The sequence below is a fragment of the Andrographis paniculata genome, unplaced genomic scaffold (assembly GCF_009805555.1).
Source record: "Andrographis paniculata isolate CXL003 unplaced genomic scaffold, ASM980555v1 Contig22END, whole genome shotgun sequence".
NCBI classification, from domain to species: Eukaryota; Viridiplantae; Streptophyta; class Magnoliopsida; order Lamiales; family Acanthaceae; genus Andrographis; species Andrographis paniculata.
The window spans coordinates 3,695,916-3,721,933 of NW_026137513.1; the positions used below are offsets into that span (position 1 = coordinate 3,695,916).

Consider the following 26,018-nt stretch of genomic DNA (forward strand, 5'->3'; position numbering starts at 1 on the left):
ATTTATAAAAATAAGATAATTATTTTAGGACGGATAAAAATGATAAACAAGACTATTATTTTGAGTCAGAGGAGTATTATTTTATCTCATTTCATATCACATTTATTTCAATGTATTCAGGTTCAATATAACTATAAACGGGATAAACTAATAGAAATTATAAAAGAAAAATAAAATCAATCCAATCCTTTCATAACATTATTTAATTAAACCTAATAGAAGATTTAAATTACCACTTTTTAATTGATTTTTTTTTTTTTGTGTGGGGGTACGAAGAACAATGTTGGTAATATAAAAAATACTCTCTTCGTTTCATATCTATTTATTAATTTATTTTTTTTTACGGAATTTTAAAAATATTATATTATATTAGTATAGTAATATATTGTAAATTGAAAGATATTTGTAACGTTCGGTAGATAGTACAGTTATTAAAAAGAAAACAAATAATTTGTTACGAGACATACAAAAATAAAAAATTGGATAGATTGTTAAGGGATGGAGGAAGTAATATTTTGTATTAAATATTTGACTTTTTATGAATGAATAATGTATATGTGTTATATTTGTATTTTTAATTAATATATATGGACAATTGTTCTATTAAAAAATATTACATGAACCGACTGAATAAATTTTTAAAACCTAATTTATAATTTTTTAAAATATATTTAATAAATAATTTTAATATGATAATATTAAATTTAAACCATCATTTTAAATAGAATAAAGTCAAATATGCAGTACTCCTTTTCATTTACCATGTCAATATTTTTCTTTTCCGTCATTACCACTTATTTTTTTATTTTTATTTTTTAAAAATAATTATACACTTTAATTCTATTTTTTAAAAAAAATTTTAATTATTTGAATAGTTGAGAGTTTCGATGTGCATATGTATATAATATATATATCTAGGTTCCAAATATAAATACTCCATCCGTCCGGTGCAAGATTGTCATTTACTTTTTGCACGTAAGTATTATAATGGATTGTAGTGAAAAAGACGAAAATATCTAGTATTGTATAATATAAAAGTAATGACATTTGTGTAATATAGTGTAAATTTGAAGGGTATTTATTATGTTACGTAGGTAGTACAATTACTAAATTAAAAAATAGTAACTCTTTTTAGACGAACGAAAATGAAAAATTTCAATGGAACGGAGGGAATATATACAAAATATACTAATATTAATTAAACTAATTAACTATTTTAATTTTAATATAAAATTATTTTTATCACCCAACAATTATTGTTCATATATATTTTTAATTATTTAGTAATTATATCTTTTACTAAATTCGCATGTATAGGACACGGAATAAATACTAAAGCTTGCTTTAACCACTGTAATAATTGTGTTCAGAAGAAGAGTCCAACGAAGTACGGACTTGTGGAAGGCGATTGAGTTGAATCGGCAGCTATTAATTGCAAACGAGTTAACTCACTGCGTCTACCTGGAATCGCTGAGTCGCCGCCCTCATAACTCGCTCCAGCTCCTCTATCCCAACCTCCGAGCACGTCACCGCCGTACTCTCTGTAATCGCCGCCGTACTCCTCACGCTCCACCACGCCAACCCGCCGCCGGCCGCCAGCTCGCACGCCACCACCTCCGCCGCGTACGCATTGCAATTATACACGTAAACAGTATTCCCCGCCGCTCGAACGCCAATGGAGGAACAACGGAAACTTTCGCCCCGCAGCTTCTCCACGAAATCCGGCGGCATTTCTCCGACCGGTACGCACTCGAAGTCGTCGTCTCCGACCATCCAAACTCCGATCCGATCGTCAATTTCGGTCCTGCAGAGTCCGATCAGAATCAGGCTTCCGTTGCCGAGGCATCCAATGTTGTAACTGCCGATTCCGGGTCGACCCGGATCCAGATTGAAAGGCCCGGACCACGATTTGGTAGCCGGGTCGAACCAGTGGGTCGACCCGGATTCCTTGTCGGTGACGATGAGTCTCTCCGCCGTGGCGGCGATCGACAGCCACCGCGAAGCCGCCGTGTCTCTCAAAGCCCCAGGCATTGAGTGGCACGTGCGCCACACGTGCGCGTCGAGGTCGTAAATCTCCACCGCCAATGGATCGTCTCCGAAATCGCAGCCTCCGCCGGCGACGACGACGGAGTTCCCCACCCGCGCGACGATCGGATCCATCCGCCATAGCTGAGGAGGCCGGACATGGCGCCAATTGAAGTTCAGAGGATCGTCGGAGAACGATAACCTCGAAGATGAGAGGATGTAGAGAAAATTCGAGTGCGAGGATTTGAGAGGCGGCGACGCCGGCTCGGTCTCCGGCCGGGGGATTCCGATCCAGATTTTCGACCGGGGATCGTAGGCCAGCGCCGCCATGGCGTACGGTGGCCGGCGCGTGTGCGAGTGAAGAATCAGCCATGGCCGCGGCCGGTTGGTGCGGCGGAGGGAGGAGGAAACGGCGCGGCGCCACGATTTGGAGACGTGCGAAGCTGAGACTAAGTCGATGAGAGGAACCCGTGAGAAGACCGTCTCCAGTATGTCGCCGCCTTCTCCGTCGCCGTCGATCAACAGTAACTGACTTCCGACGGCCGCCATTTCAGAATTGGGAAGGTTCATGATTCATGCCAGCGTTTGATATATATATGAATACAATAAACGTAGAGGAGATTGTGTGGATAAAATTGAGATAGTATGAGTATGATTTTTAAATTAATTAGTTATAATTTTTAAAAATTTGATTTTTTTTTGTTATTGTATTTTAATTTCAACTAAAATAGTTTGTTTGTTTTGTGATTAGATTTGATTGTTTTTTTTATATATACAAAATATAAAAAAATTGTGTAGATTATATAAAGTTAATGTTATGAAAATTTCAGGAAATCAAGATGAAACAACAAGGACAAAAGAACACAAGAATTTGGTAACCCAGTTCGATCACGATGATCTACGTCTGGGGGCGCTGCCAAGCCAGGAATTTTACTATCAAGTACGCAGGCACATGTTAAAGTGAGAATACATGGATATTTATAGCCTAAGCCTTTGACAATAATATCCAAATCATATATCTAAAATCTAAAATATAATATCCAAATCATATCCCTAGATTTTAGGATATAATCAGGCTTCATATCCTAACAATCTCCCACTTGAAGACTGATTTCATCTTCCACTTCAACATACCTCATCCAATCTCCACTCCCCACCATTCGGTGTTCTGATTCGAATCATCCCTTTACCTACAATTTTCAGTGTCTCATCATCTCCAAGATAAACAACACCAAAATTACCTGTGGTATAGGATTCCATGATTCTCGAATCACTGCATAAGTGGAATGACGCTAGACCAAAATCCATGACTCCATTGGACTGCTGACGCTCAGAATCAGCGCATCGGATATCTCCTCCGTTGCGTTTGCTGAACCCTGATCCTTCTCCGGCGCCCTGCACTGTCGTTTCAAGTGCCCCTTGCAGTTCCAATATACCACCTGACTTGCATCTTCATTGTCCTTATTCTTCGGCTTCAACTTTGACCATTCTTGATCTTCACCCTTTCCTTTTGCCTCAAATCTAAATTCAGTCGAGACATTCTCCCAAAGGGTTAGTCGAACCGCACTCATCGTCTTCCTGTTGATCTTCTTGTATTCGGCTTCATCCATGTCTTCGGATTTCTCCTTCACTACCGCATCTAGATCTTTACCATTCATGTAATCTTCTATATGCATATTTTAGAAACCGAAGTTCATACCATCGAATACCTTGACAACATGACGATCACCCATCTTGACTCCCACAAACAAACCTAAGGTTCACTTGATATGAGAGCACATCGGATATTCCGCTGCGTTTGCCGAAACCCTTATCCTTCCCTACCAACCTTGCACCGCCTATCACAAAGGGACTCGCTGCCTGACCTACCAGTCGGGACCGACCCAACACCGCCAGGAGACTTTCGACACAAGGCACCTCCGCAGGTCACAAGGGATTCCCACAACGATCCAACGCCCGATTCCTCTCAATCCACCCTATCAACGAACTAGGCTCTGATACCACTTGTTATGAAAATTTCAGGAAATCAAGATGAAACAACAAGGACAAAAGAACACAAGAATTTGGTAACCCAGTTCGATCACGATGATCTACGTCTGGGGGCGCTGCCAAGCCAGGAATTTTACTATCAAGTACGCAGGCACATGTTAAAGTGAGAATACATGGATATTTATAGCCTAAGCCTTTGACAATAATATCCAAATCATATATCTAAAATCTAAAATATAATATCCAAATCATATCCCTAGATTTTAGGATATAATCAGGCTTCATATCCTAACAGTTAATGAGTATACATAATATATATTAATATAATATATGGTTTGCCTAGTGCCTATTTAAGAGTAGCAGCTGCGGGTTTCATGTCATAACAAAAAAAGAAGACCATAAGCAAGCCTATTGATTTTGTTTATTTAAATTATTTTTCTGACATAATATATTTTTTATTTATAAAAAATTTAATATTTAATACAAAATATTATATTTTGTAATACTAATATAATTCTCATATCTCATATAAAATTTTTTTTAAAATAAACATACTAATTATTTTTAATTGATAAAATAACTTGAAATGACAAATATATAAATTAAAGAGCAAAAATAATTTATTATGTGGAATATGTCGATAATATAAAAAATAATATTATCTTCGTCCACTTAAGATGTATATGTTTATTTTTGGCGCAAAATTTTAAAAATAATAGTATTTTAATTATAGTAGGTAGTTAAAAATAGAATAATGATATTTTTGTCCTTACTTTTTTGGTATAAAAGTAATGATATGATGTAAAATAAGAGTATTTGTGAAAAAAAATAAGATATTTAATAAAATAGTTACTTTGTAATTGAACATCCCAAAATAGAAATATATATACTTTCTAGGTAAACGAATGAAATATTTCGTATTAAATATTGACTTTTAGGAGAAACTGTAATATTCGTTCCATTTTAATTCAAAGTACACAATTTTCTTTTTTTTTTTTCTCTTTTTTTTAGAATATCAAAAAATAATGCTAATAATATTTTAATAATTAGTAAAATTGTGTAATATAATATTAATATTTTTGTCCTTGTAAATATAAAAAAAATAAATATTTTGGTAAAACCTATGACATAAAAAAAAGAAAGTTGTAATAAAGAAAGGGAAATGTAAGAATTTTGCTAGGAGTATTTTAGTATTTATATACAAAATTACTTTTACTATAATAATAAATAAATATTTTTGAATTAGACAAATAAAAATAATAAAAAGGGAACAAAAATAATAAAAAAGGCACATTGAGTTGAACATGGAGAAAATATATATTATATATCAAAAATTGTATCAAATAAAAAATTAGTTAGACAAACAAATCCTAAATTAATCATATATTTAAATTGTGGCAAATTATATAATACCTCATTGTGTATTAGTATAAATACACGAACACCTCATATTTTATTTATTGTGTGAACTCTCTTGTGTTAAATTAAAATATACACAAAAAAAACTATGATGTTTAGTTGTAAACATGGACTTAATTTTGCAAGTTCTATAAAAATAAAAATAAAATAAAATACTATGTTAAATAGTCTTATTTGAATATAAATAAATTATTGATTCTTTAGTTTATAATTTTTTGTAAAAATTTGATAACAGCTAGTCTCCAAAAAAAAATTCTTAAAACTAATAATTGATAAATTATTTAGTTGTTTATTTTATTCAAGAAAAATGAATTATTTAATATATTTTATCATTCTTTTGTAATACCTGGGAGCTACTCGAAATCGTGTACTGGGTAAACTTCGGCCGAATCTAATACCCTTCAAACTAGGTCCGACAAAACAAGTTACATTAGACGAACCATTTAGGTGAACCTGTAAGCGTCACGGTTTGATAAAGTGTTTTCTAAATATATTTTATTTTGATATAAAAGAGTTTACATAATAAATAAAATATGAGATATCTCGTGCGTTTTTATTAAATTATTTTAAATTATAATAACAACATATTTTATTATAAAATTAAGATGAACTAATTAGAATCTTAACAACTAAACTTTATGGTGTTCCTTATTTTATACACATTCAATAATTTTCATTTATAAACACATTTATTTATTAAGGGTGTGTTTGTTCGGGGATTGAATTTTAAATTTACTATTCATCCCATTTTTTTCCCCCAAAAATATCAAATCAAAAACTGATTTTTCATTTTTTATATTATATTAAAAATCAATTTTTCATTCAAAACATCACGTCAACACCTATTTATATCACATCATCCAACTATTTAAATTCAAAATTTTTACTATTCAAATTCCAATTCAAAATCCAAACACATGAACAAATGAAAATGATATAACACCCATCCCATATAATAATAAATAAAACCCATATAATAATAAATAAAATTTTTTCTAAACACACAATAACCAATATATATAACCACATTTATCACGTCAACGTATCTTTAAAGTCAATAAAATATTTTGAACGTGCCAAGCAGTGTGGATCATTTATTTCTCTTGAGCACATGAGTGAAAATTATAATATTATTAATTGAAATTATTTTAATTTGGAGAATTAAAATTATTTTAAATATTCTAACCATCGTACAGGGCAGTGGTCTATTTGGTTGTTTGAATTTTGATTTGAGATTTAAATGGTAAAAAATTTGAATTAAAATAGTTTATATAAATAAATTTTGATGTGATATTTTGAATGTAAAAATAATTTTTTGTATAATATAAAAATTGAAAAATAAGTGTTTTCTCCATCCTGGTGCAAGATTATCGTTTATTTTTTGCACATATTTTGAAATATTAGTATTATAATGAGTTGCAGTGAAAAAGACGAAAATTACTCCTATTAAGTACTGTGTAATATATAAATAATAATATTTGTGTAATATAGTGTAAGTTTAAAAGATATTTATTATGTTAGGTAGATAATACAATTAGTAAATTAGAAAATGGTAATTTTGTTTTGTGACGGACGAAAATGAAAAACAATAACATTTCAATAGACAAATAAAATATTTGATTTTTTTTTTTTTTTATAACAAATAATAAGATTAGGAGGAAATCTCTCAAACAAACACACGTCTAGTATATTTATCATGAATTTATATTTGTGTTTAAGTAATAAATTATGTGGGGATTATAATAATAATAATAAAAAATCTTAAGAAATAAAATAAATGGGTGATATTTGCGGGTTTGAATTTTGAGTTGAGATTTAAATAGTAAAATTTTTGAATTTGAATGTATGATAGTGATATAAATAATGTGTTGATGCGATGTTTTGAATGTAAAATTGATTTTTAATATAATATAAAAAATAAAAATTAAGTGATTAATTTGATATTTTTGAAAAAAAAAAAAGAGATTGAATAATAAATTTAAAATCCAATCCCCGAAACAAACACACAGGTGGAGAAAATCTCTTGGAATCTTTGTATAAACTTGCTCTACCAAATCCGTAACGTTCTTTGTAACTTGATTCAGCCACAACAATTATTTACAATTTATATTGTACTATAAATTAATATAAGGCCAATAATAATACTAAATGAGACGTAGACGTCGTCAATTTGGTGTATGTTTCGTTCTTTTCACAAAATACGTCACTGTCTGAATACATACATTTTTATTTTTAGATTAATGCACTTTTTTGTTTTCATTATAAATATGTGGACCATAATATAAAAAATATCTTCCTACATTGAACTATACGTGGAACGAAAAAAAGTAATTTTTTTATTAAATTATTAATTTTTTTGAATAAATAAAATATATTACTTTCGTCCGACTCTCAGGGTCTCATTTACTTTTTGTGTGTGTTAGATTTTTGAATATTAAGTAGAGTAAACTGTTTCTTTAGTCTCGTAATATGACCCCTTTATCATTTTAGTCTCGTAAGTAGAGCCTATTGCAAACTAGTTCCATAGGTGAAAATTTTCCGCTGTTTTAGTCATTCAGCGCTGGAAACGCCCGCGTGGCTCGCCGGACGCCACATGTCCGCCAGGTCAGCGACACCTGGCGGAAACGTGGAATTTATTTTTTATTTTATTTTATTTTTTTTTAATATTATATATTTGGTCCAATTAAAAAATTTAAAAAAAATGAAAAAAAAAAATAAATCCACGTGTCTGCCAGGTGTCGCTGACCTAGCTGGACATCTGGCTGACATGTGGCTTCCGGAGAGCCACGCGGGTGTCCCCGGCGCCGGAGGACTAAAATAACAAAAATTTTTCACTTATGAAACTAGTTTGTGACAGGCTCCACTTACGAGACTAAAATGATAAAGAGGTTCACTTACGGGACTAAAAAAACAGTTTACCTTATTAATTATTATATCCAAACGTAGTACAAAGTAATAAAAATTACAAAAATATTTCAATTAGTGTTTCATAATACTAATAGAAGGATATTTGTAAAAAAAAATAAAATTATAAAAATATAAGAATATTTTTAATGTTACGTATAATAACGCAAAAGGTAAATGAGACCCTTAAAGGTGGATAGAGGGAGTATGTATTAGGGAGTATGTATTATATAAATTGTGTTAATACGTATTACATTTACATTTTGCGTCATTGTACTTAACATTAAAAATATACTTATATTTATATAATTTTTTTGTACAAATGTCCTTCTATTAGTATTATAAGACATTAATGAAAATATTTTTACAATTTTTTTTTAATTTTTACTACGTTTTGATATAATAATTAATATTTAAAAATTAACACTAAAAAAATAAATAAGATCCTTAGAACCGAACAAATATAATATATATTTTTCGAAAAAAATAAATAACACCCTTAGAGTCGAACAAATATAATATATATTTTTAATAAAATTAAGAAAAAATACTAAAAATACTAAGGTAACAAACCCACTATATATTCCTTCTTTTTCATCATTTTTTTAATACTCCCTCCGTTCCGGTGCAAGGTTACCGTTTACTTTTTACACGTAGATTTTTTAATATTAGTATTATAATGGGTTGTAGTAAAAAAGACGAAAATGCCCCTATTAGTATTGTGTAATATAAAAGTAATGACATTTGTGTAATACAGTGTAAGTTGGAAGGATATTTATTATGTTAGGTAGGTAGTACAATTAATAAATTAGAAAATGGTAACTTTGTTTTGGGACGGACGAAAATGAAAAATGACAACCTTTCAGTTGAACGAAGAGACTATTTAATTTTAGTATAATCTTTAAGATGCTATTATTCCATTCATTTAAAAAATACTTACTTAAACTCCTGTGCTAAAACATTGAGAGTGTTTGTTTGAGGGTTTGAATTTTGAGTTGAGATTTGAATGGTAAAAATTTTGAATTTGAATAGTTGTATGATGTGATATAATTAGGTGTTGATGTGATATTTTGAATGTAAAATTGATTTTTAGTATAACATAAAAAATAAAAAATAAGTATTTAATTTGATATTTTTTAGAGAGAAAAATGGGATGAACAGTGGATTGAAAATCCAATTTCCCAAACAAACACACCCTAAATGTTTCATTATATGTGAAGCGAAAAAATTAATATTTTTTTATTAAATTATTATTATTTTTACAAATAAATAAAAGCATATGTATTATATAAATTATGTTAATACGTGCATATTATATATTTTTTTAATAATATTAAAAGAAAATACTAAGAAAAACTAAGATAAACCCATCGTACATTCTTTCTCTTTCATCATTTCTTTAATATTTAATTATTAATATATTTTTTTAGATACTATTATTTCATTCATTTAAATATTTTTTTATTTATAATTATATTATACAAATTCATTCACCGATATATTACTATTTAATTTATTATAATTTATTTTTTTTATAGAGTACTATTTAGGAACATATAAAATAGTTATCATATAAGGTTTATATAAAAAATACATAAATAAAATAAATTTATTTAAAATTATAGTTTTAGTAAAATAATAAATTAATCCACGTGGATAATTGTAAAATAAAAAATACAAATATCTTTAATTATCATATCAAATATAAACAATTAATATCAATTATGTATTTATCAAGGCTATCAATTAATTTCCAAACATACCCATAATATATTTTTCTTATAATTTTTTATTCTAATTTTTGTCTTTATTTTTTATTCGGAATAATTTTATAAATCATATTTAAAAAATTAAATATAGAAAAAATAATTGAGTATAAAGGAAAAAACAAAAAAGAATTTAAAAAATTTTAGAACATTTAATTTAAGTAGAGAATTCAATTTTGAATAATCAAACTAAAATAGGAGTATATTATAGATAGGTTCAATATATTTTTTTTGAGCAATACACAAAGATATATAAAAATAAATTTAAATAAAATGATGCAATATAGTATAAGATTAGTAATTTGTTTGGGTCAAAAATCAATTGTCATGATTTCTGGAAATTTGCAAAATCAACTATTGCGTGTCGATATATCCAAATTCGGAAATCAACCAAATTGACCTACCTATATATATTCTTTAGAATTAAATTAGCTAAATTTGCAAATTAAATGATAGTCGTATTCTTAGAATTAAATTATCTGTCAAATTTCAAGTATAAAGAGATATGTACAAGAAATCATGAATTATCTGCCCTTTTTTTTTTTTTTTTTTTTTTTTTTTTAATTTTTAAATTTTTTTTTTTTTTTAAATTTTTTTGGGAGAATTAAATTATTAGACTGAAAAAAATAGAATAGAAGAGAAATAAGTGAAGCAAACCTTAAAACCGATAGTGAAGTTCATGCAGCTATAGCGATGACATATTCAATAGCTTTCTTGCAAATGGCAGCCATGGTCGCTTCAGGTCCATAAACCTATTTGTACATTATAAAAAAAAAATAATAATAATAACATACTCGGATCGAATACACAACAAGATCATATAGTATTATGCCATTCTCTTTGCAAGTATAGCAACCCTCCCTCCCCCCAAATTTATTATTATTATTTTTAATTATTCCGTTTATATTTATTTCATTATTAATCTTGACAAAGTCAATAAATTAATATTTAATTATTAATCTCCATTCCACACTTATTTAGAACAAACACCAGTAACTTTATTATATTATCTCTTCATTTACTTTAATTTCTAACTAAATTTTCAAAAATATCGTGAATTACCTATCACTTTTTCAATAAAATATTTATTTTCCTTAATTTCTTTACCTGACCCAAATGAGCTAATTTTAATAGATAGAAAGAGTAATATATTTACAGGCATACTGTTTTTTTTTCAATTCTGATCCTTTTGTTTTGTCCTCAATTGTAAGAATTTGAAAAAATGATTCTCCGTCACCGGAATTGCCACATTGTCCTGAATAGGGGACTCCGGTGATGGTGAATTATTTTTGTTAAATTTTTACAGGTAGGAGATCAAACGTATACATGCAGTTACTACGTTAAGTCAGCTACGAGACTAAAAAGAATTGTTTACTCTACATTTTCTTATTAGGTTAAACTAGGTGAAATGATCATCAAACAATGAATTCAATCGACGAAAACATATTACCTCAATGGGAATGCCGATTTCGTCTGTGGGTTATCTCATTCTTGCAAAGCCCTTTTGGTAGTTAGGACCTCCTCTTCTAACATACAAATGCATTTGAGCAGCCTTAAGCTTAGCCTCCTGTGGCACGACAGGAGCATAGAATTGAAAGAATTATTAGCATTGATGGCTTTATTTATTTGTCTATGGATGAAAACGTGACACCTTTTTCTTTTAGAGCTCGGATGATGCCATTCAACGTGGCAGCAACATCAGTGAAGTTGGCTGTGCCGCCGCCGATCAAAAGGGCTCTCCTCTGGCAATCGGTTTCAGCAGTTGCACACTCGAAGCAAATTAGAACGGCATACTACAATGAAATTGAAGAATTCAAAGATGAGTGACACACTATTTAAGATAATAATATTTAATAAGTTAATGAGATAATATTTAAGATAATAATGTTAATATATGAAATTGAAGAACTCAAAGATGAGTAGTGACACACAGTATCTGCATATAGTCCAAATTCTGCCTTTGGGATTCAGGACAGTGAACTTCAAAGATGAATTGTCTGACATTCATGATCGAAGAAAATTGTAAGTTTTAGACATGGATATTTCAGGAATTGTAGAAGAGCTTAGATTACTACCTTTTCATCGAGCTCAATAACTCTGCCAAAGGGCATGGGGAATTCAATAGCTCCCCCATCTGTAACATGTAATGCAATGCTTGTAAGGATCGGTGACATGTTAAGAGAATGGAGCTGGAAATCGACAAAATTATGAATCATACTTTTTGAAGTTCTTGAAAGAAGCAGTGTTGTCGAGCTCGCCTCTCATGTCCAATGGATAAGGCTTTCCATCAACCAAAGTGAAAGGATTCATTTCAAGAAATGTGAAGTCCAAATCTAAGTCAAGAAGTGAAAATCGATCATCTTAAATATCACTACAAGTCCCAAATTTTGCCTACTTTTTATCCATACCTAAAAATAAAGCATACACAACTTTAAGAAAGTCCTCAATCACAGATTTGATCTGCACAACGAGAAGAAAGGAACTGTAGTGTATAACAATAACACTAATTCAATAATTGGATTACTCATGCTGAATTAATCAAACTGCTTGTAACATTAGCATATATAAGGGTCAGACCGAAACAGAATAGTCGAAAGATACAAGACAAAACAAGAAGAAATGCTAAGATTACCTTGTCCCAGTTCTCTTCAATCTCAATGCCTCCACATTCTGAAAAGCTAATGCTACAGCCAAGCCTCTCTGAAACATTGATTTGCTAAGAATATATAGTTGGACCATACGATGGTTAACTTAAGAAGGGTTTGCAACAATTACCATATCCAGGTCCAAAGCAACAAGACCGCTCTTCCCACGCTTCCTAAATAGCATATCTGGTTTGACAACCAGTTTTGTCGATGAAAGCCATGGCTCTTTGTCTACTAGTTCATTGACATTTGTAGACTCGGTGACCTAGACCATCCTCCACAAATCTTCAGTTATTTGATCGTGAATTGAAATAGTTTTCAACATAATGAAGAAATAAGTTGAATTTTCTCTCATTCTAAACTATGTGTGAAGTAATAAAATCTTGATTTGGTTGAATAAACTGAAGTTGAATACCACACTTTTGATGCAAAATATATGATTACAGTAAACAATATTTGCTTAAACTATTAATGATAATCAAACAGATGCTGTCATGAAGTTCTGTTAGAATTCTTAAATAAGAGAAACAGATTTTCATCCGTAAACGCAAAATGAGTATATAGTTGAAAAACGCCAATACTTTTTACATAGGCTTTCACCAATCTTTCAACCGATTATTTCTGTTTTCGTACTAATCCCTTACACGAATCAAAACTTCGATAAAACATCAGAATGATCGGCCGACGATTTTACCAAACATTTAGGAACAGAATTCAATTCATGAAGAATTTACTTTAAACAAAGAAATGTCCAAAGAAAAGCAATAGAGTGCACACATTTAATTTCACGGAAAGAAAACAGAAAGGAAATCGAACTCACTTGTGCAGATTTGATCTCCAGTTCGTGACCAGAAATCCGCTTGTAATGCTCTTTCAACAGTCTCTTCAAATCGTACTCTCTGATCTTCTTCCTCGCCATCTAATTCCAACCTAATCTTCACCGCTGCAGACAATAACCCCAAATCGAATCAGAAACCCTAAGATACGATGAACCAAGTCAAGATCCGCACTCTCGATTACAACAATAGCAAACTAATTGCACGATGCGACGCAACGCATCATCAATCGCAAAGTTTTTATAAAAAGAAAAAAAAAAAAAAAACGAAAAGAACGTTAGGATCTTTACAGATGAATGGATCGGGTCTCCTCGGGAGAGGAGTCCGCAAGAATTTCCAGTCGAGACAGATGGCGAATGATTGTTAACAAGAAGCTAAGAACCATTGAAATCTGCCACAAGTGGCTGTATTTATATTTTATAGAGAGGGATCTATTTTCGCGGGAAAATTAACGGTAACTATGATTAGACTATACACAATAATTGTATTATTATTTATATAAGTAATAATAATAAAATAATACAGTAATAATAAATTAATAATAATATAATTCAAATAAATTATAAAGTATAAAAAACAAAAGCATGACATTTAATGTTCAATTTTCATATTAAGTATTAAATTGAACAATTATTTTTATTTAAACATATTAAAATATAAAATATAAAATAAAATAATTTTGAGACAAATTTTTTTGAACGTAAATCCTATGAAAGAAGAAAATAGAAGAATAATTACATTTTTTTCTTTATTATGTAAGCATAGACTTATTTTTCTAATGTACTATCAAATAAATTTTCGATTAAATCTAATAATTTGTAAAGTAAATCAATAAAATTTTTATTAGAGCATTGTGTACTATTTCTTTGTAATTGATGTTGAGGCATTTGAGATCAGTTTATACGTATTTTTTAAAATATATTTTGGAGAATGTTTAAAATTTAAAAAAAAAATTAAGTATATAATATGATATTTTGTGAGAAAATATATATTTAATCTGATCATTTTTTTTTTAAAAAAAATTGTTATTGATTTATGCCAAAATTTTTAAAAGTACGTATTTATGTAAGCTAAGCAAAATAATAAGTAGATACTTTAAAAGTTAAATTTTAATTTAATATATATAATAAAAATATAAATTAATTATATTTTATAATACTTTCAAAGATTTTTTAAGAATACAGGGAGTTTGTTCACACAAAAATTTCAATAAATATTACTAAAAAAAATAATATATATTACTATATAATATCCCTTTGTCTCAAAAGAAGAATACGATTGATTTTTTTTCGTGTATAGCTTTAAATATTAATTATTATATTGATATACGATATAAATCAAGAGAAAAAAGAAATAATACTTTTATTAATCTTTTATAATATATACGAAGTAAATTATACAAATATAATGATATTTTTTAATGTTAAATATTGAGTAACACAAAAAATAAATGATATCCTTTTTACGAGACGAATGTAATATTATACTACCTTCATTCGGCTCGAATGATCTCATTTATTTTTTACATATTATTTTTGAATATTAACTATTATATCAAAAACATAATTCTAACTTAAAAAAAAAATTGCAAATATACTTCCATTAGTGTTCTGTAATACTAATAGAACGATATTTGTAAAAAAAAAAATTATACAAATATAAGAATATTTTTAAATGTGACCTTAGAGACGAACGAATGGTGTATATTATATCTATTAAAGAAAAAAAAAAGAAGAAGTTAACAATGTAATAATCCAATGTATTATTATTATTATTATTATTATTATTACAAAAAGTGAGGAGTTTTCGGAAGCTTTTAAATTTTTTTTTAAGTAAAATAAAAAAGTTGATGCTTTCCCAAACGGAAACTTCCATTGAATGCTTTCTCTCTCTCTCTCTCTCTCTCTCTCTCTATATATATATATATATATTATGATTTATGCATGCACGTGGGATGGGATCATCAAAGAATGCAAACAACGTTTGAATTTTCGAACAGATCATTTCTTAATTAATTTAAAGAAACACAATATTATTATTATTATTATTATTATTAGATGTTAGTTTTTGGATGCCAGCTTTGGCTGTTAACATCACCATGCTCAAAAAAACCAGTGATTAAATATGAAGACAAGTACAGTTGAAACATTTAGGCAAGAGTCATTTTTAGTCAGGCGTTTCATTTTTTCCCCCTTTTTACTTTGCATTTCGATTTACAATTTCAAAATAATAATACAAATTTGAATTAATATATATTGAATAAAAAATAAATATTCGATTTATACCCATCAAAATCAAACATAAATACCTCTTCAATGCAAAACCTGAATAGAATGTAAATGGGTCCTTCAGGTCATATCTGTGCCTTTATTAACTCGAACAATACGTAATCGAAAAGTTGTCTTCTTGTTCTTACAAAAAAATGTCCTCTCTGGACAACTTCCTTAGTCTTCAAGAACAAGTCTACTATGTTCGATGTGGCTTTTGTAGCACAATATTGCTTGTAATATTTCACAATATTTAATTCTTACCTTAACCATTGTCTAAAATACTACATTTCTTGATCATCACTAACTTTTTCGACCTCAGGTTAATGTCCCCTGCAGCAGTAGCTTGTCCATGGCCGTGACCGTCACGTGCGGGCATTGCGCCGGCGTTCTCACCGTCAACATTTCTAAGCCTTGTCCCGTCACGTGCAATCTCTTGTCCTCGACAAATTATCAGCAACAAGATATGGTAAAATGATCAATTTATTTGATACGATAATTTCTTCGATTCTTGTGAATGATTTTCTTTTTTTTTTTTTTTTTAAGTTGAAATGCGAGCCGCCTTTTGAAGAGGCGGCGAACACATTCCGGCCTTTGCTGCATTTTTCTTCGGATGAGGACAAGAATGACGACTCTTTGCGCCACGAGCAAGTTATCCATAAACGTGAGTATCCTTAATTTTAGTGAAATGTACTTATGATGGAACTCTTGTCCGAGGCGTTGTTTTTGATTCGAGGTTTGACGACCTTTTGTAGCTCCGGAGAGGAAGCAACGCCCTCCGTCTGCTTACAATCGCTTCATCAAGTAAAAACCTTAGCCTTTCCAATAACTAAAAATTATATTGTAAGAAAATCTAACAATGATGAATATGACTGTTAATTTGAACTTTTAGGTGAGATGGTGATTTAATATATATATATATATATATATTTTTTCAGAGAAGAAATCAAGAGGCTGAAAATTAAGCACCCGGACATTACTCACAAGCAAGCATTCAGCTCTGCTGCTAAAAATGTAAGAATTCTTGTAACAATCTGCGGAAAATAAATTTGATCTCGAAAAATAAATTTGATCTCGAAAAATTGCTTACTTAGCTCCAATTTCGTGCCTCGAAATTTAGTGGTCGCATTGTCCTCAAAATCAGCATAAGGGAGGCGGTGGCGATCCGAGGAGGGCTGTGAACTCAACGTATAATTAATGAGGTTCGATAATTTCGTGTTCTTTCTTCATATTGTTGTAGAAGTCGAATGTTGTCATAACTATTGTTTGAGGATGTTAAGGTTCGATCGATGTAGCTGTTGAAGCAATAACTATACCATGTCTCCGCTATGCAATGGTACTTCACAAGGCTCGTGGTTTTGGCAATGACTTGTAGCGAGAAAAGATGGTCAAGCACGATTTGATTCGATCATTTTTATTTTACGATTATGATTGATGATAGTTTGAACCTACTTATCGCGTAAATGTTTAAATATCAATTATTTGACGGTTGTTTGACTTGTTTCATATTCATCCAAAAATTATATACTCCTTCTATCCACTTAATAAATTTATATTTATTTTTTCCATAATTATATTTAATATTAAAAATATCTTTATATTTTTATAATTTTTGTTTTATATAAACGTCAGTCTATATTAGTATTACAATATTTTTGCCATTTTTTAAAAAAATTTATACTATATTTTGATAAAAGATTAATATTCAAATATACAGGGGGAATACCAGACACGTGCACAAACACCAATGCACGTAAAATATTATTCGACAAACTTTGATTGAGAAGATATCGACAAAATTTTAATTCTAACAATCTTGCGCAGATAACTTTATTCGATATTTTTATTGAATTACTATATCATCTTTATAATATTATATTATTATTTAAAAATAAAATTAAAATAAAAAAAAAATACAAAATCATATTCAAAAGGTGATAGAGTAGAAAGCAAGAGGCACTCAATTCAATCAAAATCAAAATCAATATAATGTGCAATAAATCTAGCCGTTGACCGGTCAACGAAATATTACCCGCCAGAATTTACGGTTGAAAAGCTGTATGATCCGGGTCGGGTCATGATTTCTGACCCACTGTTGGAAAAGATTCTTTTTAATATGATTTGACCGAAATGCCCCTGTTCAATTTCCTGCCATTTTGGCTCTTTCCCTAAATTGAATATTAAAATTCCCAGGTCAATTTTTATTTATTTATTTTTCCCTGAGGTAAGATGTGAAATTTATTTAATTTCTCATATATATATATATATATATCAATTTAATGCTTTTTAAAATTTTATTTAATTTCAGTCGTTATCATTGGCAGCTTTGTATTTTCTTCCCATCATAATAATATAGTAATTATTATTATTGATAATTCAAAAAGAAAAGGCTAGAATTAAGTCAATAATTACAACCTCTTAAAATATGTCAGTAGGGATAGCAATTGCGTGCCACTCACATTAAATTTTTAAATAATTTATAGGAATTTATATAAGTCTTTAATGACAAAATAATTAGTTTCTTTCAAATTTTTAAAAACCGATGTGACAACAACAATCGTAACAAACAAATTTAAGCAATTGGGGAAAAATTTGAGGTAAGTTTGTTTTGTTTTGGTTTTTTCTAATAATTACACCATATTTATTTAAAAAAATTAAATTTTGCAATATAGAGGTTATTAATGAGAAGTTGGTAATAATTCATCTTAATTGGTTTGTTACTCTTTTTATAATTTAAATATTTGGAGAGTTTTTATTAAAAATAAGTAATAATTGTTGTTTATTTTTGTTTTTATAGTAATATTGTAAAATAAAAATAATATATTTTAAATAAAAAATACAAATAAATGTTGAGACTTATGTAATAATAAAAGAACAAATTCTTATTATGAATACTTTTAACACAAAATTTTCAAATTTATATTATTTAGATATTGTTTTTTTTTCCAAAAAACAAAACTACTCCATCCGTCCCGGTACAAGATTGTCGTTTACTTTTTGCACGTAAATTTTTGAATATTAGTATTATAATGAGTTGTAATGACGAAAATACCCCTATTAATATTGTGTAATATAAAAGCAAAAACATTTGTGTAATATAAATAAGTTGGAAAGATATTTATTATGTTAGGTAGGCAGTACAATTACTAAATTAAGAAATGATAACTTGTTTTGGGACGGACGAAAATGAAAAGTGACAACCTTTCGTTAGGATGGAGGGAGTAGTATATTTTTACAGGTATAATGATAATTATTTAATAAACAATTAGGAAAAAAACATGTGCATATATATATATATATATTAATCTTAATTGGAAATTTGATATATAGACAATTCAATTATATTATAAAAACTTTCTTTTTCAATATTATATTTTCTATCATGAATTATGATCATTGAAAAATCAATTCAAACAATTAATTTAAGTGAAGTATAATTAGTAAGTAATTAAGAAGTGTATCATTAAAAATAATTATAAATTAAAATTAAGATAAGTAAATAGTTTAATTAAAATTAAGAAAATTATAAAATTTAAAATTTAAAATGCTATTAAAGTGCATAATTATATTTCCAAAAATAGAAAGGACAAGTTATGTGGGACGGACGAAAATAGAAAATAGGGACAAATTATGTGGGAACGAGAGAATATAAATTTTTGTAAGATCCACAGACAAAAATATATATAGGAAATTTCTAGTTAATATATCAAAATTGCTAAAATATTGAATAGAATGATCCATAACCATCCAGAAAAAGGATTTATAAATTAATAAGAATTAAAATGTGAATGCACAAAGTCCATTTCTAAAAAGGTCAAATATATATATATATATATATATACTTATTGAACAAATTAATAACCAAATATTTAAATTTGATTGAACAATCATCTATATTTTTTAAAGGGATTATTACAATGAATCAAAATAATAATAGTAAGAACAACAAATTTATTATATAATACAGTAAATATATATTTAGGGCGAATAAAATCTACATATTCTTACCATAGTAAATAAATGCATTTAAATCGTGTTTATTTTTATAAATTGATTACCCTTTTAATAAAAATAGCTTGTAAAATGGAAAATAATAAATAATTAGTTAGGTAAAAATAAAAAAGAAAAAACTTGCACATTTTAAATGAACTTTATTATATAAATAATTTTAATATTTATATTTATTAACAAAAAATATATAAAATATTCAAATTTACTTTAGAAACCAAAAAAAGCACCAAATAAAATAAAATTATAGTTATATTTTTAGGGAAATTACAGTAAATTATATAATCAAGTTTATGAATTTATACAAATTTCTTCTTTTAAAACAATAAAATCCAAATCCAAAATGGGCAAAGAAATTCACAATATATTTGTATAAATATTAAATATAGATTTATATATATATATATTTGTATGTATAGGAAGAGTAATTTGCTTGAAATAAGAAATGAATGAATTGTGAAGGAAGGGAAATGAAGGAGTTGAAAAAAATGGTGGAAGCATTGAATATCGAACAAGGAACGTGTTTCCAGAAATTTGGCCTTTCTGCCTTTCTCTGTCTCTCTCACTTTCTTTAATCTTCAATTCATCTTTCTCCACTGTGATTTTTCGTGGGCCTCGCCGTTTCTGTTGATTTGCAAGCGTTTTCTTCTACCTTTCGCTTGATTCCTTGCGCTTTTAATTTGTTGTAACCAACGCCCACATCATCTCCACCTTCCAACCAAACCCTGACCGCCATTATTGCTCTGACCACCCGTCCACTCGATTCCCCTTTTTAATTCTCTGTTTTACTCAGCATTTCCGGAAGAAACGCCATCCTCGATTGCAATTTTTACTCTGGACCGGGTGGGTGATTTACTTTTTTTTGTTTTTTTTTTTTTTAAATTTATTTTTAAATTTTTTCTAATTCTAATCCTTTTTTGTTGATTGGATTTTGTGTTTTTGATAGATTCCTCTTTTATAATTGTTTTGTTTTTGTGGATTTTGATTCCAGAATGGATGAGGAATTGCGTTAGCGGAATTTCTACAGAGGAGGTAATATTTTGGGGGTGAGTTTTGATCTCATTTCTGTGTTGTTCTTCTGTTTGATTCGATTCGATTTGTGATTGATTGATTTCTGGATGATTCTGTTATCTTCTGGTTCCGATTATGACGATCTTTGTATTGAAATCGGTGTAGTGAATCACTGTGGAAATGCATCCCCAAATTTTCTGTTTCTACCGATCATCATCCATATCGTTCGACCTTTGATTTTTCCCCTTTTCTTCTCAGCAGTTTTTAATGTTTTTGCATATGAATTGAAACTAATCTGTTCTTCCTGTTGAGTAAATTCATGAATATCTTAGCCTCTCTGATTGTGATTTATCAATCGCTTGATGAACTTTTATCACTGTTCTTCAGAATTGCTTAGGACTTTGTTTTAGTTTGCTGCATTTTTCTGCCCTAATTATCAGTGAGTGTAATGAAGGAATCTTAAATTTGTTAGATTAAGAACGAGGAGCAAAAACTTGATTTAAAGTCGTTCTTTCCGCAAAGGTCCGAATGTTGCAAATTCGATGTTTTTTTCACTTGATGATCAATGGTAATAAGGATAAAAGTTACTTGGATATTTACGGTGGCGATCAAAGTATGTACGAAAGAGTAGTTAATGATTCTTTTTGTCGTTATGTTTGAAATCATCGGCGGAGTGTCGCGGCGACGTGTTAATTATTGTTACTTTGTTCGCTACTTTAGAAAACGCCGATGGCGAATGCTACAAGAACGATTACCTGAGAATATTACGATCAACTAATTCTAGAGCTTTAGGTGATGTCTTGTATGTGTTTGATTTAAGTTTTTTCGTGTTGTTAGCTCTCTAACTGTTTGATTACCGATTTGGCAATTTTAATTTCTTCAGAACGACCGTTATCTGCTTGAGACATCCTTAACGAAAATGTTCGAAGACAATAACAACAATGCTGCACCAGCCCCGCCGTTTCTCAATAGTCCGTTTCAGTATCCTACGAATGTGTCAAATCAGCTTCAGTTATGCGAAAATTGTGAGTTAGTTCGGCTGCTTATTTACGAATTACATTGATTCAATCGGATAAATGTTTTTGTCTAATCGTCGTTGCTTTTCCTGTGAATGCAGTGCCGGCTGAATTTCATTCGAATCCCGTAAACTATCTAGCGAACAATAACAGCACGCCGTTTCTACTGCCAAATAAACGCAGCCGGGACATTGAATCTGTTCCGAGGCAGCAGCTTCTTCCATTGAATAACGAAACATTCAACAATGGTGCCAACAGCCGAAAATCGAGCATTTTCAGTCAGAATCCCGTCTTCACTGGTTTAAGACTCGCTTGTGACGACGACAGACCCGACTCGTTTCTTACTTCGACGGTTCTTTCTTCCGAAATCCGAAGAGAACTCAATCAACACAACGATGAATTCAATCGATTTATCCGATCCCAGGTGATTCTTTTTACCAAATTTCTTCGGAATCCTTCAAAAAATCGACACTGTAAAATGCGTTTCTTAACGACTCTTTGCAGGAGGAGAATATGGTGAAAGGACTGAGGGACATTCGGCGAAGACATACGATCTCGTTACTCTCAACGCTCGAGAGAAGCATTTTAAGGAAGCTGCAAGAAAAGGAGGTTCAATTGGAGACGGCGACTCGGAAGAATAAAGAGCTTATGGACACTATGAGGCGGGCGACGAACGAGGTCCAGAATTGGCACTACGTGGCGAAGTACAACGAGTCCGTCGTCAATGTCCTGAAAACCAATCTTCAGCAAGCGATGCAGAATTCTGGCCAAGGTCAAGAAGGGTTCGGCGAGTGCGACGCCGAGGATGCCGTCTCTTGCGTCGATCCCAATAATTACCTCAGCTCCGCCGCCGCAGCTGACGGAGCCGGAAGATCGAACCCGGGTAACAAATCAATGATCTGCCGGTGTTGCCAATCGAGGAAGGCGGCAGTGCTGCTGATGCCGTGCCGGCATCTCTGTGTGTGCGTCGAATGCGAGAGCTTTGTCAGCATTTGCCCGGTCTGCAAGATGATCAAATCTTCGAGCTACGACGTGTACTTATCTTAAACATCGGCAGCTTATATATATATATATATATCGATATCGATATATCTATAGATACAAATGACATATTGTTTTTCTAATTTATTGTTTTTATTTGAGAATTTGAAAAAAAATTAAACTCCGAAGTTTTTTTGGTTACTTGCCGGAGACTCCGGTGGAAGTTCCGGCAGCTGCCGGTGGTATTGGGCCGGACTTGGGCTTAGTAGATGGGCCTTTTGAGTCAGAAAGCCTGTGGAGAGGAGACCCATATTTGAGGTTAATTTAATCATATCAGAGTTAGACAAATGAAACCAATTCAGAATTATTATTATTATTATTATTAATATTATAAAAATTTAATATAGGGTTAAAGAGTAGAATAGTGACGGTGAATTCGATGGAAAAGGACAAATGGGAAGTTACAAAGGTAGAAGAGGAGGCCAGTTTGGACATAGTTGTAAGAATCGAATGTCCCGTGATTCTAAAATCAAGATTATTATTATTAGGGTAGTCAAAATTAAACCTAACCCGAAAAATTGAATCGTTTTGTCTGAAAATTTTGAGTATTTCGAGTTTGTAAAAGATTGGATCAATCTGAAAATTTGAAATAAAAAAAATTCGTGTCGTGTTTGGATCGGATTTCGGGGTGATCTGATAACTTGAAATATACAAATTGGGTCGAATTTTGTACTTCGGATATGTTTCGTGTCGAGTTTGTTTAGATTTTGGGTGATCTGAAACTAAATCCTTAACCTGACCTAAAAGTATTATGCTAGAGTTTTGAGTCAAATTTCTGATTATAGTTGACATTTTTTGTGTTACCCCATAACTCAACCTGACAAAACACAACTGAAAACACGAATTGACACCCATAATAATAATAATAATAATAATAATAATTTTATTTTTAAATCATGGCTATAACCTAATTTGGCTATAACCTAATTTATTATAGGAATATTTTATTTATTTTAATTTTGAGAAAATTTGGGGAATTTGAGTTTCCGTTTGAATTAGACTTGAATTTTAGGATAATTTGAATGTTTGTGCTTTTTTTAAGATTTGTAGATTTGGTTTGAGTTTTGGAAAGTTTAATGTGTATTGATTTGATAAGATAATATAGTATGTAATGATATAAATATGTATTAAATTGAATTTATGAAATTAATAATAGTGTATTAATAAAAAATAAATATTTATATGTTTTATTTATTTGTATAATATTAAATTTTATTATTTATAAAGTGATATATATTATATATTTTATCAAATTATAATTATAAAAATAATCAAATAATTAATTTGCTGCAATGTTTAACAGCCGTACTTATCCAAACTGCGAATAAATTTCGAAATCTCTATTTCAAAACTTTTAAAATTGCAAATATATTTAATTTTTTTTTATATTTTTTCTCAAAAAATAGTAAATTTATTCAAAAATAGTTTATTTATTCTGGTTTTAAGAATTATTTTTACTATTCGTTGAGCATAAATATAAGAGAAATAAATATATATATATATAATCAATTTCACGAGTTTAAAAATAGAAATCCTGAAATTCATTCGCAAGTCGGGAATATGTAAGTAAAAGACCTTGAAATAAAGACCGTCGAAAAGATTAGACATAAAATTTATGAAATCATAAAAAATATTTACGAATTAGGAGATTTGAAGCGGTTTCCTGAAATTACAGATAAATTTGATACAATTTTGAAGAACTTTTTAAGGGATCGCCAATTCTAGTTTAACATTAAAGTTCCCATAACATCCAACGTTAGACAAACATAAATTGTACTTGTGTGTGTATGTTTGTTGTAGATAAGACAAATACATAAGTATATTGGTCTATTCAAAACACATCTTCATGGGGTATTATATTTTGTTGAAATATTGGCCCAACTAGAAAGCCAACTACGGACCTAAACTATTTTTTTTAGTTCTGTAATTGGACTATTTTATTATTTTAGTCCTCTAAGTGGAGGTTATTGCAAACTAATCCCATAAGTGAAAAATTTTCGCTATTTTAGTCCTCCGGCGCCGGAGACGCCCGTGTCCCGCCAGGTCAGCGACACCTGGCGGACACGTGGATTTATTTTATTTTTTAATTTTTTTTAATTGGACTAAATAAAAAAAATAAAAAAATACAAATAAAATTTAAAATAAATTAAAAATAAGTTTTTTAAAAAATTTAAAAAAATGAAATAAAATAAATAAAAAAATCCACGTGTCCCACGTTAGTGACACCTGGCGGACACGTCACCTCCGGCGAGCCACGTGGGCATCTCCGGCACCGGAGGACTAAAAAAATAAAAAATTTTCACTTATGGGACTAGTTTGCGACGGGCTCCACTTACGGGACTAAAATGATAAGGGGGTCCAGTTACATGACTAAAATGACAAGGGAGTCCAGTTACGAGACTAAAAAAACAGTTTACCTATTAATATTTTCACCATTTAACTTTAAAGTTTACATACTTTTATTTTTGTATGTTCTATTTAAAAATATTATTGCTCTGTTTACACAATACATTTTTATTAATTTGACACTATTTATTTTTCAAAAATATTACATCAAATATATTTTTCCTGTAACAAAACATTAAATCAAATACTAACTTTTTACTTTTTTTTTCAAACTTTCAAATTTCCAAAAACCTCTTGTCTAAACAAACTCATACATTCTCGTATTAGTAACTATCAATTATATCACAAATGAGAATATTCGTACTTTTACATTTATTTACAATCATATTATTATAAAATCAATACTTTTAGTAAGAGTAATTTTATCTTTAGACAACTATATACTACCAACTATTATTAAAATACTCGAAAGATTATAGCTCACATAGGTAGGCTATTTCTTACATCATCGATGAATGGAGTTCAATCCTAATTTCGCAATGTTGTAGAAAAAATTTTAAAGAAAAAAAAAATTACTAAAAATATTAGCTATGTTTACTTGTAAGATTTTGCATTTAGTTTTACTATTTTAATTTTTTTTAAAAAAATAAAAAATCAAATCAAATCAAACATTTACACTCAAAATTTTACTATTTAAAATAAAAAATTCAAAATTGAAATCTTACCAGTACGTAGAGCATCGATT

The 26,018-nt window shown here is 29.7% G+C and overlaps 4 protein-coding genes and 1 pseudogene across 7 annotated transcripts; 2 read left to right on the forward strand and 3 right to left on the reverse strand.

Annotated features, from left to right (window-relative positions):
* Positions 1-1,267: 1,267 nt before the first annotated feature.
* Positions 1,268-2,605, reverse strand: LOC127245727 (F-box/kelch-repeat protein At1g23390). Its single transcript, XM_051266750.1, has one exon. It carries the CDS (start codon positions 2,593-2,595, stop codon positions 1,444-1,446), a length of 1,152 nt encoding a protein of 383 aa, XP_051122707.1. The 5' UTR covers positions 2,596-2,605; the 3' UTR covers positions 1,268-1,443.
* A 664-nt stretch (positions 2,606-3,269) lies between these two features.
* LOC127245586 (uncharacterized) lies at positions 3,270-4,221 on the reverse strand. The gene is made up of 2 exons (XM_051266569.1): positions 3,735-4,221; positions 3,270-3,650 (listed from the first exon to the last, which is right to left on the reverse strand). The coding sequence occupies exons 1-2, from the start codon at positions 3,756-3,758 to the stop codon at positions 3,318-3,320; spliced, it is 357 nt and encodes a 118-aa protein (XP_051122526.1). The 5' UTR covers positions 3,759-4,221; the 3' UTR covers positions 3,270-3,317.
* Positions 4,222-10,689: 6,468 nt separating this feature from the next.
* Positions 10,690-13,802, reverse strand: LOC127245360 (ATP-citrate synthase alpha chain protein 1-like; annotated as a pseudogene).
* A 2,129-nt stretch (positions 13,803-15,931) lies between these two features.
* Positions 15,932-17,269, forward strand: LOC127245613 (protein YABBY 7-like). Of its 2 annotated transcripts, XM_051266602.1 has the most exons (7): positions 15,932-16,087; positions 16,174-16,320; positions 16,398-16,515; positions 16,607-16,655; positions 16,790-16,865; positions 16,972-17,053; positions 17,132-17,269. In XM_051266602.1, exons 1-6 carry the CDS (start codon positions 16,007-16,009, stop codon positions 17,047-17,049), a joined length of 549 nt encoding a protein of 182 aa, XP_051122559.1. In that variant the 5' UTR covers positions 15,932-16,006; the 3' UTR covers positions 17,050-17,053; positions 17,132-17,269. The 2 variants fall into 2 exon arrangements, with proteins under 2 accessions (XP_051122559.1, XP_051122558.1); XM_051266601.1 differs by having other exon boundaries at positions 16,972-17,269.
* A 3,048-nt stretch (positions 17,270-20,317) lies between these two features.
* LOC127245718 (BOI-related E3 ubiquitin-protein ligase 1-like) lies at positions 20,318-23,077 on the forward strand. 3 transcript variants are annotated; one of them, XM_051266735.1, is made up of 6 exons: positions 20,319-20,702; positions 20,851-20,905; positions 21,591-21,662; positions 21,754-21,895; positions 21,988-22,310; positions 22,391-23,076. In XM_051266735.1, exons 4-6 carry the CDS (start codon positions 21,790-21,792, stop codon positions 22,931-22,933), a joined length of 972 nt encoding a protein of 323 aa, XP_051122692.1. In that variant the 5' UTR covers positions 20,319-20,702; positions 20,851-20,905; positions 21,591-21,662; positions 21,754-21,789; the 3' UTR covers positions 22,934-23,076. The 3 variants fall into 3 exon arrangements, with proteins under 3 accessions (XP_051122690.1, XP_051122692.1, XP_051122691.1); XM_051266733.1 differs by lacking the exon at positions 21,591-21,662 and having other exon boundaries at positions 20,318-20,702; positions 20,851-20,891; positions 22,391-23,077; XM_051266734.1 differs by lacking the exon at positions 21,591-21,662 and having other exon boundaries at positions 20,320-20,702.
* The last annotated feature ends 2,941 nt before the right edge of the window (positions 23,078-26,018 follow it).

Coding starts and splice junctions, on each gene's coding strand:
- LOC127245727 (XM_051266750.1), bottom strand. CDS start 2,595: ATGAACCTTCCCAATTCTGAAATGGCGGCCGTCGGAAGTCAGTTACTG.
- LOC127245586 (XM_051266569.1), bottom strand. CDS start 3,758: ATGGGTGATCGTCATGTTGTCAAG. Junction 3,651..3,734: donor GTGATCGTCATGTTGTCAAG/GTATTCGATGGT, acceptor GCGGTAGTGAAG/GAGAAATCCGAAGACATGGA.
- LOC127245613 (XM_051266601.1), top strand. CDS start 16,007: ATGTCCTCTCTGGACAACTTCCTTAGTCTTCAAGAACAAGTCTACTAT. Junction 16,321..16,397: donor ATTATCAGCAACAAGATATG/GTAAAATGATCA, acceptor TTTTTTTTTAAG/TTGAAATGCGAGCCGCCTTT. Junction 16,656..16,789: donor GCTTACAATCGCTTCATCAA/GTAAAAACCTTA, acceptor ATATTTTTTCAG/AGAAGAAATCAAGAGGCTGA.
- LOC127245718 (XM_051266733.1), top strand. CDS start 20,856: ATGAGGAATTGCGTTAGCGGAATTTCTACAGAGGAG. Junction 21,896..21,987: donor GCTTCAGTTATGCGAAAATT/GTGAGTTAGTTC, acceptor CTGTGAATGCAG/TGCCGGCTGAATTTCATTCG. Junction 22,311..22,390: donor ATCGATTTATCCGATCCCAG/GTGATTCTTTTT, acceptor GACTCTTTGCAG/GAGGAGAATATGGTGAAAGG.